We start from the raw sequence: 17,896 nt of genomic DNA, 5'->3' as shown, positions 1-17,896 counted from the left end.
TGTTGGGGAGTGGGGTCCCCCCGCTGCAGAGGGGACAGGAGAAGCAAACACGTCGCAGGCCAAACCAGCAGGCACATGGTACGGTATCAAGTCGACGGAGCAAGCGACCACCAGGGAGGCGCCGGAGAGGCGAGGGGAGCGCTGGGGCTGCTTTCCCTGGCTGCTGTCCCGGGGAAGGTGCCGCCTTCCCCTGCCCTTCCCGAGGCGGCCGCCCCGGCACGGCGCAGCCGGCGGTTCGACATGGAGAGAGAGAAAGAGAGAGAGGAAGAGACAGGCAGAGGGCGGCCGGTCCTTCCGCCAAGGCTGCTCTGGCGAGTTACGGGCAGGGGCTAAAGTGCATAGAGGCAAAAGCAGAGTCCGAAGCCTAGAGGGAGGAGGGCGCCTTGGGGAGGCCAGGGCCAGCTCCCGGCAGAGGGGTATCCCCCAAAAAAGGCCACTTGAGCTGCACAGAGAATGAGAGAAGGAGCAAGAGAGAGAGAGAGAAAGGGGAGTCAGTGGCAGCTCGATGGGAGGTGCAGGACCAGCAGGCATGGAGGCGAGCAGCTACGGAGCCGGGGTGTGGGTGACGGGGCAGGTGCCCAGCGGGGTGCAGGAGGCAGCCGGGCCCTGGGCTGGGGCACAGCACCATCCCGGGGTGCAGCACCATCTGGGGGCCCCGCCGTCACTCACCCACGCAAGCCGTGCCATCCTCGTTGGGCTCGAAGCCCCGGCTGCAGCGCTTGTTGCTGCGGCAGCGGTACCCGCCGTAGGTGTTGATGCACACGGGCTTGTCCCGGGGACAGACGAAGGGGAACTCCGTGCACTCGTCGGTGTCTGCAGGCAAAGGGATGTGGGCTGGGAACTGCTAGCGGTGGCCCCCCCGGCTCCCCCTGTGCCCATGCGGCTCCCCGCTCCCTGCTGTGCCCCACTGCTGCTCCATCCTCTGTGCCAGCCCCACGTCCCCCTGCCCTCCCCACCAGGTCCCCACACTTGCAGGCCACTTGCCCGTGTCCCCAGCAGCCACTCACCTACACAGCGTCCGTTCTCGTGCTGGGAGAATCCCTGCCCGCACTGCAGTTGGGGGAGAAGCGGACACAGCCAGGATGGGGCAGGAATCGGGAGAGCCCAGCCCCTCCTTTCTGCCCCTCAGAACTCCCCCTGCTCCCCACAGCCGGCCCTCACCTCCAGCGGGGTGGGCGCCAGCGGCTCCTCGGTGTCCTGGGGGTAGGGGACCTCCAGCACAGAGTTGGTCTCACTGCTGGCCACGGCTCGCACCAGGACGCGGCCGTCGGGCCAGGTCACCTCCAGGCTGCTGGCCTCGTCGCGCCCTGCAGGCGGGCAGCCTGTTACAGGGGTGCCTCTGGGGTGGGCAGGGACAAAACCTCCCCTCGCTCCTGCAGCTGGTCCCTGGGTGCTCGGGCCACAGAGCTGGCCCCTGCCCGGGGGGCGCTGGCAGGGTTTTGTGTCCGCCCCCCCCGCCACTCCAGCTCACCCAGCCCAAAGTGGGCCACGGGCTCCATCTCGCACAGGTACCCCGAGCCGCCGTCGATGATGCGCAGGTGGGCGCCGCTGCGCCGCGTGAACAGCACCACCTTGGCCCCCCGCGCGAAGGCCCCGAAGCGGGTGCGGGGAATGACACGCAGCCAGTTGTTGTCAGTGCCCTGGGAGGGAGGGACGGGCAGGGGGTGAGCCGGCAGAGGAGGCAGGGACGGGGGACAATGCGAGGAGCCCCTGCTTGACTCACCTGGGAGCCCTTGAAGATGGAGATCGGCTGTGCCATGGACTCGCCATGGGACAGGATCAGGTCCAGCATCCCATCGCCATCAAAATCTGTCACCGCACCCCCTGCAAGGACAGAATCAGGTCGTGCTTCGTTATGAGGGCACATTATGAGAGGCACACCCCAGCACAGGCCACCCCTGACCCTGGGACCCACCCGTGCCCCGTCCCTCGGGCTCCAGCGCGTCCCCTGGGTTCAGCTCTTCCACGATGGGGTCTGAGTGCTCTCTGCGGGTGAGCCTGCCGGGCACAGACAGGGAGTTAGTGGACATGGGGGCTGGCACATGTCCCCCAGCAGCTCCTCCTGGCAAGTGCTTGCTCCCTCCTGGAGCAGCCCGATAGAGAGGTGACAGCCCCGGTGGCACCTGGAGGTGATGGGGTTAGCAGGGGTGCTGCTGATAGCTGTGCAGGGTGGTTGGGGGACTGGCCCTGCACCTCACATCCCCAACCGCTGCCACAACCCTCAGGGATCGGAGAACCCCCCCCAGGGGCTCCCAGCTCCCCACAGCCCCCCACCCTCCACCCGCCCACAGGGGCGGCAGCAGGCAGACAGCAGTGAGGTGAGGGGGTGCCACCAGGCAGCAGTGAGGAATTGATCCCCACAATTAGCAGCAGCCACGAGCAAGCTTCCAGGCAGCTGCTGATCAGCAGCACGGGGACCCCAGGGGCTGCTGCAGGCACGGCCGCAGCAGCTGGTAATGACGCGGGGAAGGGCTCAGGCATGGCTCCTTCTACGAGCAGAACCGGAGCGGGGGGGCCCCCCCATGTGCCACCGGTGGAGAGCGGCGCGGGCTGCTCGGCCCCCCAGTACGGGGCACGTCCCCCGGCCCTACCGGAAGAGGCGGTTGGCGGAGGAGCCGCGGTAGGCGATGTTGTTGAAGAAAACCTCCAGCTCCTGGTCGTTGTCGAAGTCGGCGGCGATGACGGTGCGGACGGGGGACGGCATGGAGAACTTGGGGGTGGCGATGTCCTGCGCAAGGGACGGGCAGGGGCTGCCAACGTGTATGGCGAGCAGGACGCCGCTGGCGAGCAAGGCTTGGAGCCAAAGCAGGGTGAAGCTGGGGTCCCCCCAGCAGCGAGGGCTCAGCAGCCCCAGCCCTCACCCGAAATCGGACGCGGCCGGGGGCCCCCGCCTGCAGGTAGAGGCGGTGCGGCCCGTTCCAGTTGCCGTAGACGATGTCCACGCGGCCGTCGCGGTTGAAGTCAGCCAGCGCCACGCCACGTCCGTGCTGGTAGGGGTCATCCAGCCCTGCGAGCAGCAAGGGGACAGGGAGACGGGACCCTCCCTGCTGCTGTCTCCCCAGGAGATCTCCGGGGACGCGGCCCTGTGGTCTCCAATCTCAGCCATCCCCTTCAGTCAGTGGGGCTGTTGGTCCCCGTGTCCTCTCCACCCAGGGTTGTCCCCCCCCGTCCCCCTACTCACCCACAGCAGCTGCCACGTCCCGGTACGTCCCGTCCCCCCGGTTGTGGAAGAGGAAATTGGGGCTGTTCTCGTTACCGCAGAATATGTCGGAGGCACTGTCACTCAGGATGGGGCCCACGGCCACCCCACGGCCCCCTGGAGACAGCAGCCAGGGGTGAGGGGACTGCCCTGCCCCAGGGGGGCGCGTGCCCCTGTGCCAGTCCCGGTGCTCTTGGGACCCCCTGCACCCCCTCCTTGCCCGTCTCCCTCCTTCAGTCCCTCTCATCAGGAGAGAATTGGGGCTGGCAGCCGTTTGTGTCACTTCCAACCTAATCACTGCCATCACCATGGTGACAACACTCCTAATTAGTGACAATTTACCACCACAGAGACAGGGCACAGCGGCGGTCCCCGTGGTGGCATGGGGCACAGGCTGGCACACACCTCTGCCAGCATCCCTAAGCCCTGCTGATGCCACGGGGGCGTCAGAAGGGTGACAACAGGCACGGGGGGGGGTCTCACAGGGTGGGTGCCCCACGGGTCCTTCCCACGGGCCGTGGGGCTGCTGATAGACAGGGTAGGCAGGCAGATGCGTGGCACGGGTTGCGGCAAGGGGCTGTGCCCCGTCCCCTCCGTACCTGTGTACCTGCTGACGCCCGCCTGGGCGGCCACGTCCACCAGCACCACGACGCCGCGGGCAGGGTCGCTGGCGGCCACGTCCATCTCGATGAGGGCGTGGGGGCCCACGTTGCCGCTGGCGTAGTTGGCGATGTAGATGGAGTACCTGCCCGAGCCCTGCGGCCGGCGGCACTGCCTCAGCGCCCGCCAACGCCCTGCGGCTTCACCCTGCTCCTCCCGGCCAAAACCTGGGCCCACGGGGATGGGTTCGGGCTTAATCCTCCCTGCCGTGGGGCTGGGTGCTCTCATAGGCGCTGGGTGCCCGGCATATAGGTAACAGTGCCTGGTGAGGGCTGGGTGAGACCGTGGCTAAAAGCACATGGGACTGGGGACAGCCACATTGTCACTCTCCAGTTTAGGGCACCCTGTCCCACCAGCTCCCCAGTGGGGCAGATGCCCCCCCTCCCTCCCATCCCCACCACCCTCCTTGTCCCACGCAGCAGCAGCTGAGCCCTGATTTAGCGATAATCGTTTGGAAACAAACTGCTGGGGGAGGAGGAAGAAGAAAGAGCAGGTGACAGGAACATAAATCACCTCGACAGGCGCGTTTATCAGTTAGCGGCAACCGCACGGACAGGCGCCCGGAGCCCTGACAACCACCGGCTGCTGGGAGGGGGGGACGCCCCCAGCCCTGTCAAGGGTGGGATGGGGATGGTGCCCATGCAAGTGGAGAGCTCCAGGGGGCTGGCCGGGCAGTGGGGATGCGGGGATGCCCCCTGGCCACCCTGCCCTGCCCGCTCACCGTCCGGTCCACGCAGGCGACGGAGCGGCCGGCGAAGCGGCTGGCCACGTCCCTGTTCACCTTGTCGCTCAGCAGGTCCTCCCAGCGCCCGTTGCGGAGCTTGAAGAGCTTGTCCGTGTAGGTGGCCATGCCTGGGGGAGCACGGGTCAGGGGGCTGCAGCAGCCATCCTCCCCCTGAGCCCTGTGTGCAGCCCCCTGGGATGTGAGCTGGTGGTGCCAGATCCCAGTTTGTTCCCCGAAAGCAGGGATCAGTGCAGAGTGCCCCGTGGCAAGGCAAGCATCCCAGCCCCCTGCTCCTGTCACTGTGAGAGCTCCCATGGCTCTTAAGTGCCACCAGGAGACGGAGAGAAGAATCAACTCATTAAGGTAAAATGTGTCCCAACAGGGCACAGCCCCGTAGATCATCCCTGGCAAGGCAGAAACCGATGTGGTGCCAGGCGCAGACAGCGAGCTGTGCTGCCTGTCACAGTGCCAGTGTCGGATTTAGGGACAGGCGTGCCGGCAACCTGGGTAATTGGGAGAATCGGGGACATACGTCTGCTGCCGTGGGATGGGGACAGGGCAGAGCCGGGTTGGAACAGAGACAGAGGGAGCTCTGAGGGTGCCTGGTACCAGCCTGGGGCACACAGGTCCCCTCTCCAGGAGGGGCATCCCCAGGAGCTCAGACAGCACCAGCAGGGCAGGATTAGCTCCTGGCTTTGTCCAGAGGGCACAGCCGCTGCCAGGCACACCGGGACTGGCAACACAAGGTCCAGAGCACACATCCCCAGCGGCGAGGGGACACTGCTGTCCCGCTCGGGGTGCCGCGGGGAGGGCGATGGGCAGCGGGAAGCGCTGACTCAGCAGCTGGCCGGGCTCCGCGTCCCACCCGCGCTGCCATCAATCAATGGAGCCACTCAACTGAGAAATTAACTCCAGCCCGCACACATCCCTCACGCGCCGAAGGTCGCAGGCAGCCGCGCCGGGAGCCTCCCCCCTCCCAGGGGCTCACCGGAGAAGGCGTTGTTGGTGTTGAGGAAGTAGACCTCCTCGCGGCCGTCCCCGTCGATGTCACAGGCTGTCACGCCGATGGCGTTGCCCTGCCGGTCCCGCAGCGCGTAGTAAGGGGAGCTGCGCTCGTCCTCCGCCACGTTCACCAGCCGGCCCCGTGCCTTGTCGTACTTGAGCACCAGGTTCGGGCCGTTGTACCTGTGGGTGCGAGCAGGAGATAGCTCCCCAGGGATAGGCAACAGGATGAAAGCCCCTGTCCTGTCCCCACGTCCCCTGGCACCGCACACTCCCCACGGTGGGCACAGCAAAGACCTGCGTGGTTTGTGGTGGCTGAGGGATGCATGCTGCCCTCAGCACCCAGGTGTGGGTCTGGCTGCCCACGGGGAGGGCTCAGCCTGTGCCCCTTCCAGCACACATCGGGCATCCTGTGTCTGCCCAGCCTGGGCACCCAGGTAGGATGGGGCACAGGTCCCTGCTTGCAGCCCTTTGGCAGGGCAGGGGAGGCAGCACGCAGGGCAAATCCTCTTGGCACGCTGCGCCCCACAGGCTCCCCGCCTGCTCCTGCCCTGCGCACCAGTAAACAAGTTATACAACGGGCACCGCTGCTTACAAAACCGCTGCTGGCTGCGAGCGGTGGCCTGTGCCCCTCCAGGAATCCCCAGCTGCGTAGGCTTGGTGCTCCCTTGGGCAGACACCAGCAGCCCCTGCAGGGATGAGCCCCCCTCGCGGGGGGAGCAGGTTGCTGAGCCAACCCAGCAGCACACAGCCATGCCTGTGCCCCTTGCCCCAGCATCACGTTCTGTGCCATTGAGGGACAGCCGGGCTCCTGCAGCCCCATATGGGCTCACGGGTGAGGGATCCCCCCTCCAGGTGAGGGCACGCGTGTGTGCAAGCCTCCCTCATGGAGGAGTGTGCTGCACACACAGCCTGTGCCACTGCCCCCATGGCTGGACCCGCTGGCAGCAGCTGCTCCGTGTCCAGCCCTGCTCTGGTGCTGGGGCAGCGCAGCACACGGCTCCTGCCTTCCCGGTTCCTGCCAGCCCTTCCGAGCCATCACACCAATAAAGTGCTATAAAAAACCTCCAGCCAATTAAGCGAATCTCCAGAGAGCGCTGAGTCCTGTCAGCGGAGCCGAGCCGGCTCAGGGACACGCTGGCTGTGTGCTGCGGGGTGGGACCTGGCCACTGGGAAGCTTTCACAACCCTACAAAGGGTACCTGGCCCCAAAGCTGGGCTCAGGGCACCCGTGTGGCCCCACACAGGTGTCCTGCCAGCAGTGACACTGGGGCACCACACACCTCCTGCCGGCTGGAGGGGCTCGGCAGGGGATGGGGATTAGCAGAGCAGTAAGCCTTCCCACAGTCAGGGAACTCAGCTGGGCACCACGTGTGCTTTTTTGTAGAAAACAGAGTTTGAGAAAGTCGGGAAATCAGCAGGGAGGCTGCCAGCACCAGGACACGGGGCTGCGAGGAGCTCCTGCCCCTGCAGGGCCACCACATCCCGCTGCCCCCAAGGCGCCGCGTGCAGGCTGCCCCTACTCACCCCGCCACCACGATCTCGAAGTCACCATCGGCATCCAGGTCGGTGACGGCCACACCATAGTTGAGCTGCGTGGGGTTGCTGTCATAGTCGGGCGGCAGGAGGCGGTGGGTGACGGCGGTGAACATGGGCTCGCTGCGCTGCGAGCCCTCGCTGAGCCAGGCCAGGGACAGCAGGCACAGCGCCAGCATCCTGGGCACCTGGGGGAGACCTGCAGCCTGTTGGCTCCCCCCGCCAAGCCCCCGCTCCTTGGAGCCTGAGTACCCCTCTGCCCTTGCATGGGAGCTGCTCTCTTTCCCCTCCTCGCCCCCCACCCCACAGCCCCGCGCTCCTCCAGCCCCAAACCCCCCAGGCACTGCCACAGCACTGAGCCCCCATATGCACGGCCCTGCCTGGCTGCAGCTCACCCTCTGGGCTCCTCAGGGCAGAAGTGTGGCACAGTGAGCTGGGAGCAGGGCCGTGGGAGCCCATCCCATGGGAGGGACCAGGGTGCTGACGAAGCTGGGCTCAGCCACTGCTCACCCTGCCCCAAGGGGCTGCGGGCACCCAGGATCCCAGCAAGAGATGTGGATCACGGGGTTGGCAGGGCCAGGGGGAGCAGGCAGTCGCCTGGCTGGAGAGGTTGTGCCCTGCCTGGCCAATCCTCCAGAGCTGGGAAGGCCCTGGGAACAATGCCTGGTGACTCCAGTGTGCCTCAGTTTCCCCGTCCTGACCCACAGAATGTCCTGAGTTGGAAGGGACCCCCCAAAGGATCATCGAGTCCAGCTCCTGGCTCCACACAGGGCCACCAAAAATCAGACCGCACACCTGAGTTGTACAAACACTTCTTGATCTCTGTTAGACTTGGTGCCATGACCACTGCCCTGGGGAGCATGTCCCAGTGCCCGACCACCCTCTGGGTGCAGGGCCTTCCCCTAGCACCCAGCCTGACCCTCCCCTGTCCCAGCTCCATGCCGTCCCCTCGGGTCCTGTCGCTGTCCCCAGAGAGCAGAGCTCAGCGCCTGCCCCTCCGCTCCCCTCGGCAGGAGGCCGCAGGCTGCCATGAGGCCTGCCCTCAGGCTCCCCTCGCCCAGGCTGGTGCTGTTCCTCCTGGGGACCCCGCGGGGCCAGCTCCCCCCCGGCTGGCAGGGAAGGTGCCTGCGCGGGGATGTGGCCACGGGAAGGAGGTGCAGGGAGGAGAGGCTCGATTAACCCAGACTGCGGAGAGCAGTGGCTGCCAGCACTGCTGGCAGGGCTGCGGAGCTTCTGGAGCTGGCTCTGACCTGGCTGTAGCGCAGGTGACAAGTGAGGTGGCACTCGGGACAGGCAGTCCCCTCCAGGGGACAAAACCCCAGCAGCAGCGAGCTGCACATCCCCAGCAGTGGGCAGTCCCATGAGCTGGCTGGGAGCAGGAGAAACCAGCCCTGCTCCCATGGCCTGGAGGGATGGCTGGGTGGCCCAGCAGGGGACATTGCTCTGTGGTGCCATTTGTCTGCTGTCCCTGCTTCCCCAGGGCAGCAAGGTGTCCAGCAGCAAGGGAAGGGGAGCCTCTGCCCCCAGCCCACCTGGGCTCACCAAGGCAAGCTATCCACACACAGAGACAGGGGTGCAGGGCTGCCCTGTGACCCCAAGCCCCTCTCTCTGTCCCCAGCCTGCAGGGACAGTGGCTGTCCCCATGCCACTGGCAGGGCTCTGCCTCCCCTCCAGCTCCCCCTCTCCGCAGCTTGGCCCGCTCCCTGGGTGGCCCCCCCACCCCATCCAGCTGCAGCCAGAATCCCTCCAAGTTGGATGGAGCTTTTCCAGGAGGAAACAATGCTCCTGATTAGAGACAAAGGGCCCTTCCCCACAGATCCGGTGCTGGGTGCCACGGTGGGGGCTGCCCGGCCCAGAGCCAGGCCATTTTGGGAAAGGAGGAGGAAGATCCAAGCTCCTCGTGGCGGATGGGAGAGGCTCCGTGCCTTCCAGCATGGCAGGAGCCTCCACCGGGGCTTTGAGGACGCCAGGCACTGCTCACACAGCTGGCGCAGGGCTCAGTCCCATCTTGTCCTGACAGGGCCACATCCTGGCTCACGTTGTGAGCGCCTGGAAGCAAGGTGACCCCAGGAGCTGCGGTCACCCCAGGGCACCTTGCTCTGCATGGCAGGGCCTGGTGGCACCGAGCCGAGCTGCGGAGGACAGGTAGAGGTGGCAAGAGGACAGGAGTGTGGTAGGAAGCAGCATGGGCGCCCACGCAGGGGACAGCTGAGCAGCACGGGGACAGGGTGCTGGCCCCACAGCTGCTGCATGGCAGGGAGGTGGCTCAAGGCTCTTCCATCTCCATGCATGGCCGCTGCCAGCAGTGCCCCGTGGGGACGAGGGGATGGGGCTAGGGTAGCAGCAGGGTGTGTGGGACCAGGAAGGGGGCTCTGGGGCAGGCAGGGGGTTGCACCCCACAAACCCCTCACCACAGCTGGGGAGGTGATATCCTCAGGGCTCCTCATGCACATCCCCATGACCCTCAGCACGGGGAGGCAGGAGCTGGCTGCCTGCACAGCCACCCCATCCCATGTGCCACCATGGCGTCGCCGCCTGCTGTGCCTCACATCCCAGCCATGTCACGCCCCACCGCTGCAGCAACAGCCCATCCCGGGCCACAGCCACCACCAGCACCGCTATAACATCGCGTGACATCGCGCAGCAAGGGCCCTGTCACACCCCAAAGGCACCTCAGAGCGGTGACAACACGGTACCATGACAGTGCCCCATGGCATCCCGCTGCCTGTGTCCCAGTGACATGGTTTTCCCCTTCCTGCCACAGCCGTGCCTCCCAGGGAGGAGCAGGTCTAGGCGTCCTGCAGACTCGCTGCCCTTCTCCCACAGGGGCCATGGTACCATGGGGATGCCAGCAGCACCCCTTCCACAGCGCCTCGACCCCAACCAGCCCAGACCCTGCAGTGCCTTTACTCCAGCCGAAACCGTGTGCCCCAGTCCGGGCTCAGCGGTGCTCCCTTCCACACTCCCTTGCAGGCCCTGGCCCGGGCACGCATCCCACCAGGGGTGCTTCTGACGGGCCCGAAGCCCCCGGTTCCTGCCTGTCCCCATCCCCGTCCCCTCCCATGCAGGACTCCTCAGCGCCGGACCCGGCGCGCTGGGGCTCAGCCAGCAGCGGCTAATGCAGTGTGGAGACGAGCAGTCACCTTAGCCTCGGAGCTCAGCCCGAAGGGACACCGGGTCCTTGGGGGGCTTGGCTGGGGCAGCACAGGCGGTCCCCTCCCGCACAGCCGGGCACACCGAGACCCCTCTCCCCACGTCCCCCACCAGGTGGGAACGCCCCCGAGAGAGGGGCTCCCCCTTCTCCCCTCTGCCCCCCCCCACCGCCACGTCCCCAGCGCCCCCGAGGCCACCTCGCACCCCCGCACCCCCTCTCCCACCGCCCCGACCCCACCGCCGCCCCCTCCCCAAACCCGCCCCCAACTTCCCTCGCCACCCCAAGTCTCCGACAAAGTTACCGGGGGAGGGAAACGGGGTCGGGCCGCGGGGGCGCGCCCCCTACTCACGGGCGCGGGGGGCTGCCCGGTGCCCCCGCGGCGGCGGCGGGGGGAGCGCATCCCGCGGCGCCCTCCTCGCCGCCCGCCTCCGGTTCCTCGGCGCCCGGCTCCCGACGGCTCGGGCCGCCCGAGCGGGGTTTATGTAGGGCCGGGGCGGCCGCGGGCTCGCCAATGAGCGGGGCGAGGGGAGCCGCTGCCAATGGGGAGCGGGGAGGTGGGGCCGCGCCGCGCTGATTTACTGCCCGAAATTGCAGTGGAAGCACGGCCGGGCAGCGCCGCTCGGTACGGAGCCGAGATATTACGGGGGGACCCGCTGGGGGATGCGCCGGGAGCGCGGCTCGTAACCTTCACGGGGTGGTGGCTCGACCCGTCCCACCCCATCCCCCCCTATCCCGTCCCACTCCACCCCATCCCGTCCCACCCCACCCCACCCCACCCCACCTGCCCCCAGGACCCCCCGGCGCACAGGTCCGGGTGCTCAGGAGCGGAGCCACCCAGCGGGCAGTCCCCGCAGATTTCCAGCCGGGGCACGGCGAGGGTGGCTCCCCACCAGCTGCCCACTGGGTGCGTGTGGCCGTGGGTGCACAGACCTGCCCCGTCCCCTGTGCCTTGCCCGGCAGGACAGTGTGACTGTAGGCAGGGAGGCGAGAGGGAAGCCCCCAAAGCTGCACCCGAGCGCTCAGCGTCTTCCCCGTGCCCTCACCTGTGTGGCCCGTGGGTGCTGCTCCACTGCTGCCACCTACCCTGCGGGGGCCCTGGACCAGCTGTGCCCTGTCGGGCAGCATGTAACAGAGGCCCCATCTCAGGCCACGCAAGTCATGGACTTGCCAAAACCTCGCAGCCAGGGGGTACCTGAGCCGGGGTCACGCACAGCCCCCAAGGGCTGCCTTCCCTGACACATCTTCCCCCTGGGCAGCCACTGTGCTGCACAGAGCATCTCGGGATGCAGAAAGGGGTTGCGGCAGGGATGGGGGCAGCGCTGGTGGGGCACTGCCTGGGTCACCCCACCGCAGCACGTCCCCAGGCACCGCAGTGCAGAGGCTGCAGCCACACCACTTGTGCCGGGAGGCTGCAGGAGCCCACGGCAGTCTGGGCTGCTTCGAGTGGCTGCTCTCGTGCCCTGCTGAACCCCTTGTTTCTCACCAGGACGTGTCTGGCTGCAGCTTCTGCCCGTTTCTCCCGTTTCTCCTCTCCCTGCTGGATTCGAGAGCTCTCAGTCCTGGTGATTGTCTCCCACGGTGGTGCTGCCACGTGAGCATCAAGTACCCCTCCACTGCATTTCCAGCGATCCCTCTCCCAGGGCGCCTGCCTGAGCAGTGGGCTTCTGCACAGCTGCCTGAGCAGGGTCCCCACGGCTGGCAGGATGGTGGCCAGGCGTGGGTGGCCAGGGAACCCGCTGTGGGGCACTGCTTTGGGGCAGGAACCACCACTGCCCTCAGTGTTCACCGTGAGGAGGCCAGGATGCCAGGCAAACGTGGTGCGAGGGTGCACATGTGTGTGCAATGCTGTGCTCATGTCTCCTTGTGTGCCCCAGTGCTGTGGGCGCGCCGTGTCTGCCGCCTTGCACACACGTGTGCACTCAGGGCAAGCACCCCCCTGAGCCCAGAGCCCCGCTGAGCCGTTAGCTCGTCCCCGGTTTGGTAACCACCCCGGTAATTATTCGCACAAACTCTTCCAACACCGTCCTGGCGAGCGGCAGGTACAGAAAACAAACACAGGCAGCGAGCCACCTCCGGCGTGCCGCGACTGCGAATGGTGCCGGCCACATGGGGCCTGGGGCATGTGTGTGGGGCCACAGGGTGCCCCCCGATACGTGCTGCCTCCCCCAGGGCCCTTCCCATGGGCATTGTCCCCCCAGCGGGCTGGGACATTTCTCTGGGGGGACAAGAGCAGGACCACAGCCACAGTGGCCGTGCTTCAGTCCCTGTGCCCCTGTGCTGGCTGGGGACGCGGGCGAGCACCCAGGAGCTGCAGAGGGGAGCGGAGGGTGGGCAGGAGATGAGCCGGGCTGTGCCGGGGAGGCGAGGCAGGGCGCGGGGCGCATGGAGCCTGGCTGCGCTGGCGACCGGTGGCGGTGGCGGCAGGGACAATGGACAGGAAATTAGAGCGAGGCGGCAGTGAGACATGCTGCGGGGGGGAGGGAGCCTGAGCTTCATGGAGGGCTGCAGGCAGGCTCCGGGAGGCTCTTTTCCTGTGGCCCTTGTGTGCTCGCTCCATCCCTGCCGACCCAGCCCCTGGCACCCTGCAGCCCTGTGCCTGGTGGCTCATCCCCCAGCAGGATGAGAATCAGCCCGGGACCAGCTGGGTTCATGGCCCCCCAGCGTGTCCCCTCCAGCAAACCCCAGGTGGTGCAGCACGGACTGGGCGCAGGTGAGCAGAGCAATGCTGACTCTGAGCACTATCCTCCAAGACACTTTGCTGGGGCTGTCCTTGCTCTTTTTGGAGCACCGTGAAGGCCGAGGCACCTGCACACAGCCCAGCGAGCACACAGCACCCACACGCAGTGTGCACACTCGTGCATGCATGCAATACAGCCTGCGTGCAGCACCCCTGTCTGCACACACCCTGTGCACACACATCACGTGTGAGCACCCAGCACAGTGCCCAAGCACACGTGCGGCCTGTGCACACACCCGGCGTGCACACCACATGCACACACTGTGCATGCTGCGTGCATACACCGTGCACACTGCCCTGCACACACCGTGCACAATGCCCTGCACGCTACTCCTCGCTGCATCTCCTGCCCCGGCTGGTGGCTGCCAGCACAGCTCGGGCAGCAGCCTGCCAGGCCTCACCATGCACCCTCGCTGCTTTTTGACAGTAGAAGAGGGCGCATGATGTCGCCAGCAGCACGCCGCAGGATCCCTCGGCTGCTGAGCTGCCCCTGGCTCCTGGCACCGCTTCCTTCTCCGGAGGGGCTGTGCTGGGACCTCCCCGCTCCGAGGGTCTAATTTCCACCCTAAATGTATTCATGGATAATTTATCCCCAGTTGTTCCTGTGCTAATGTTGTCTTTTAGCTGAAATAGCTCTTCTCCTCCCTGGCGTTTACCCCGCTGATGTATTTATAGTGAGCGCTCTGTTCCCCCGCAGCCTGCGCCGTGCCGTGCACGAGCCGCCGGCCTCCCGCTGCGGGTCCCCCGGGCTCTGCCTCCCCCTGCGATGTCTCTGTTCCTCTCCTCCCAGCACTTGCAGGTCCCCGAGACCCACAGAGGGCCACAAGCGAGTCCCCAGCCCCGCCAGAAATGCCTCTCCTGGTGCCTCCTAGGATTGCTTTTGCCTCTCCCATGACTGCACACCCCTCGCACGGTGGCTCACAGCCTGCAGGCGATGGATGCCCGCACTCGGCAGGCTCCTCGCTCCGTGCCTCTCCTCCCTGCATCCCTCCCCACCACTGTCCCATGGCACCCGCCCTCCTCTCTTGCACACCGACCCCTGCCAGCTCTGCTCCTGCCCCTGGCGCCCAGACACCTCCCAGCCCGGGTCTCTGTGCCAGGGCTCGCAGTGACCTGCGGGCTCCCACCTGTCCCAGCAGCCCCCCAGGAGCACAGGGGCTGCTGCCTCCCACTGGCGACATCATTATGGCCCTTCCTGGGTCCCTGCCTTCTGCCAGCCAGCCTGGCAGCCCCTGGCAAGGGGCTAGCACTGGGGCCAGGTCAACCCCGAGGTGCATTTTGCCTCGTCTTCCAGTTCCTTTCATCACGGGCTTGCCGTGCTCCCTTGGCAGCAGCAGGGCACAGAGGCAGTGCCCCAGCACCCTGCCCCTGGCTCTCCCCGTGCCCAGACCTGCACGGCCCCCAGCCACTCCTGTCCCCGTGTGCAGTGCCCCCGGGTCCCCACGTGGACTCTTCCTGTCGCCGGGACATCATTAGAAATGTTAATTATTAATTATCACTAAAAGCCCTTTTTGCTGCATTGCTGTTCTCCGCCGATCTCTCTGCCCCGTGCTGCCTGTAACCGGATCTGCCCGCGATCGGCTCCTGCCTCGCGGTGCCTGTCCCTGCTTTCCCTCCCTACCTGCGGGGGCTCGTGCAGGGCAGTGACAGCAGGCAGAGCCCCTGTCCCCTGCAGGACACTGCCCCGCGGACGAGCTGGGCTTGTGCCACCTGGGGACATGGAGGAGATGCGGGACCGCCCTGCCCTGTGCCAGGAGAGGGGACGCAAGGCTGGGGAGGGAGCTGGTGGGTGCCGCGATGGGGCCTGGGCCCATCAGCTCTTCTTGCGCAGGGCCATGGGGTCCTCATAAGGGGGCACGGGGACGGGGCTGCCTTGCTGGGGGGGTCTCAGGTGTGTGGAGGCCCTGGGCCGTACCCAGATGGGGAACAGCAAATGGAGGCTGTGAGGAAAGCTGGGCGCTGCTGGCAGCCAGCTGGGGCTGGCAGGACCCGTGGGGCGGCTGCGTTGGAGGAGCCGTGCAGCTGTGGAGAGGCAGGGAGATGTGCAGCCTGCTCCGCTCGGCCTCCTCTGCCAGGGCTCCTGCAAGATTTATCAGCTCCAGGTGGGTCCCGCAGATGGATCGATTCAAATCACGGACCACGGAAAGCAGCCGGGTTCCTGCCCACGGGGCAGTGGCTGTCACCCACGGGCAGCAGTGTCACAGCCAGCGCCGGGCGAGACACGGACAGAGACCCAGGCACGGCTGGCGGGCAGGAACCACCTCCCAACAGCATCCTGGGTGCCTCCCAGGGACCACAGCCACAACAGATCAAGCTGTGACAGTGACAACAGGGGCTAACTTGGGCAAAAGCACAGCCCGTATCCCCCCGCGGCGTCTCTCCTGCTTATCCTGCCCATTTCCCAAGAGCCGGGCTGCCCGGGTAGCACGCTCCCCTGCTCGGGGGTTGTCACCCACGCCCCCAAGCTGCTGCACGGCCATCAGGCACGGTCCTGCTGAGCAGGCTGGCAAACAAGACAGTACCGGGAAGGAGACAACAGCGATTGCTCAGGGAGATTGCGCTCGGGGGCAGGCTCCCCGGGGGAGTGCAGGGAGGAGCACCCAGGCTGTTCCTGGAGCGGTATTGATTCCTGCAGCACCGGCGCTGCTTTCCCTGCCTATTTATTTTCGATGTGCAGGAGAACAGAGGGAGCAGGAGAGCCCTGCTCATCCCCCCAGGCCAGACCTGTGCTCCCAGGGGCATGGCCAGGGCTGCCGGCCCGCAGCCCCATCGCCTCCCTGCCCGCCAGCCGCCGGCAGCACCGGCGCCTGCCCGCACCGCGGGCTGCTTCCTCGCATTATACAGCGCTGTCACGAGCCGCCGGGTCCCCAGGTGTTTGGTGCAATAATGCAACGCAGATCTAATCTGCCCCAGCCCCGAGCTCTCCGCAGTCCCCTCCCCTGGCTGCTGCAGGCTCCCAGGCCAGGCGTTGGGGAGAGCTGGGGTGAGGGCGCACACGGCTGTGATGGGCGATGCCCTGTGTGCCCCTGCGTGCCCACTGCAGCTCCCGGGGCTTTTCTCCATCAAAAGCACTCTGCTAGCACTTGCTCTGCAGCAATAAATCAGCTGGGTGCTCACGGCAGCGTGGGCCCACGTTGGGTTCCCTAGAACGGCTCAGCAAGGTGGGAGCTCAGTGCCAGCTCCCGGCTGCGCTGCGTGACCCATTTATTGCCCGGTGTTTCCGCAAGAAGCGCGACATGCACAGCTCAGGGTTCACGGGTCGTCCTGGCACCTCTCTGGGCTGTACCTGGCTCTCGGTGCGTGGGGAGCCCCCCCCGCTGTGATGCACCGTGTGTGTGTGTCGAGCTGGCAAGTTCTCAGCTCCGAGGACACGGGAGCCCTGGGGCCACGGGCAGGTGACCAGCACTAGGGCTCAGAGGCAGGGCTGGGGGAGAAGAGGCTGCTCGGGGAGCAAGGGCAGAGCCGAGGTTGTCCCGCGCCGCCTCTCCTCCCCGCTCCTGTCCCCGGGGCTCAGCGCAGCGCAGGATGCTGTGCATGCAGGAGCTGGGTGCACGACTTGCCTCCGATCGGAGCCGGATCTGGGGCTGCCGACAGCCCCTTTCTCTCCCGCGCTGCTCCTTTCAGCCTGTGCCTCCCCGCGGCCCCGGCTGACGCAGCTGCAGATGAAGAGACAAGGAGAGGCAGGCAGCACTCCCGGCCCGCTGTGCCGTCCCCTGGGAGGCACAGGCACGGCAGCTTCAGACCCAGGCTCTCTGGCAGCCCCGCTATCAGCAGAGAGCGGCCGGCCGGCTGGCTGCCCGAGCTGTGCCGGGGGGGTTAAGATGCCCAGGCAGCCAGGGCTGGGGTGCAGGTGGGGGTCTGGGACCCCTGGTGCAGAGCCATGGGGTGCTGCAGCTCCCACCAGCGCTCTCCCCACCTGGGATGACTCCCAGGAACCCTAAAACCACCCTAGCCCAGGAGAAGTGAGGGCACGGCCATACAAAGCCCTGCAGCCCCATGCTGGGGCGGCCAGCCTCGGGGCTTGGTGCAAGCAGGGTGGCGGTGCGAGGGGACCCTGTCCCCTTGTGGCACTCTGGAGGGGACCACAGTGTCCCTTGCGGGAGGCAGGAGCACACCAGGAGGGGACACCTGAGGATGTCTCCAGCAGGGGGAAGCAAGGGGGGGGGTCCTCCTGCAGCCCACACCTCGCAGCGCTTGGACCACGCTGCTGCTGCCATGGAAACTGCCTGCGGAGCATCGTGCTGCCTCTCCGTCCAGGGAGACAAGGCCACCGCTGTCCCCAGCCTTCCCAACCTCCAGCCAGGGTGCTGTGACGCCCTGAGCTCAGCCAGGAGCACCCGGGAACAAGCGCTGCTCAAGCCCGGCAAGCCCAGTCCCCCCAGCTGCTGATGGCTGCTGACCCCAAGCACGGAGCTGGGCCCATATGGGGTTTTGGGGTGGGCTGCATGGGTTTGACTGGGCAGGCATGACTGGGTGCTGCGGGGTGCTGTGGTGGGGTGGGGGCACCCCGGAAGGGACACCCCGGGCGAAGCAGTGATGGAGAGGCCAGGGAAGTGCTGGCAGGGGCTGCCTGGTGCCGTTCCCAGACAAACCCAGCTCCCACGCGGCCAGGGGCTCCACGCTGCTTGGCCTCCCACAAACATAAATCATTTTCTAATTTATAACATGAATAATTGATTTTGCCTCCGTAGCTGGCGATAAATCTCCTGTGCGCACATGCATAAGAAAATAATAATAATGAAAGCGATCAGGAGCTGCTGCCATCGATTACTTGCAAGAGGGGCCACGGTCCCCTCTGGGACATGGTGGGCTAGGGCTGGGGCTGCTCCCGACGGGCGCCGGGTGACCCTGCTCGGTGTGAGCCTTCCTCATCCTGCCCTGGGGC

At 66.7% G+C, this 17,896-nt stretch overlaps 1 protein-coding gene across 1 annotated transcript; it reads right to left on the bottom strand.

Annotated features, from left to right (window-relative positions):
• Nucleotides 1-202: 202 nt before the first annotated feature.
• Nucleotides 203-10,721, bottom strand: CRTAC1 (cartilage acidic protein 1). Its single transcript, XM_040563707.1, has 15 exons — nucleotides 10,624-10,721; nucleotides 7,112-7,308; nucleotides 5,572-5,768; nucleotides 4,581-4,711; nucleotides 3,799-3,955; nucleotides 3,182-3,316; nucleotides 2,862-3,007; nucleotides 2,592-2,728; nucleotides 1,916-1,998; nucleotides 1,724-1,824; nucleotides 1,472-1,640; nucleotides 1,162-1,307; nucleotides 1,008-1,050; nucleotides 670-813; nucleotides 203-442 (listed from the first exon to the last, which is right to left on the bottom strand). Exons 1-15 carry the CDS (start codon nucleotides 10,672-10,674, stop codon nucleotides 330-332), a joined length of 1,950 nt encoding a protein of 649 aa, XP_040419641.1. The 5' UTR covers nucleotides 10,675-10,721; the 3' UTR covers nucleotides 203-329.
• Nucleotides 10,722-17,896: the final 7,175 nt, after the last annotated feature.

The sequence above is a fragment of the Cygnus olor genome, chromosome 7 (assembly GCF_009769625.2).
Source record: "Cygnus olor isolate bCygOlo1 chromosome 7, bCygOlo1.pri.v2, whole genome shotgun sequence".
NCBI classification, from domain to species: domain Eukaryota; kingdom Metazoa; phylum Chordata; class Aves; order Anseriformes; family Anatidae; genus Cygnus; species Cygnus olor.
This window is presented reverse-complemented; position numbering and strand designations above follow the sequence as displayed.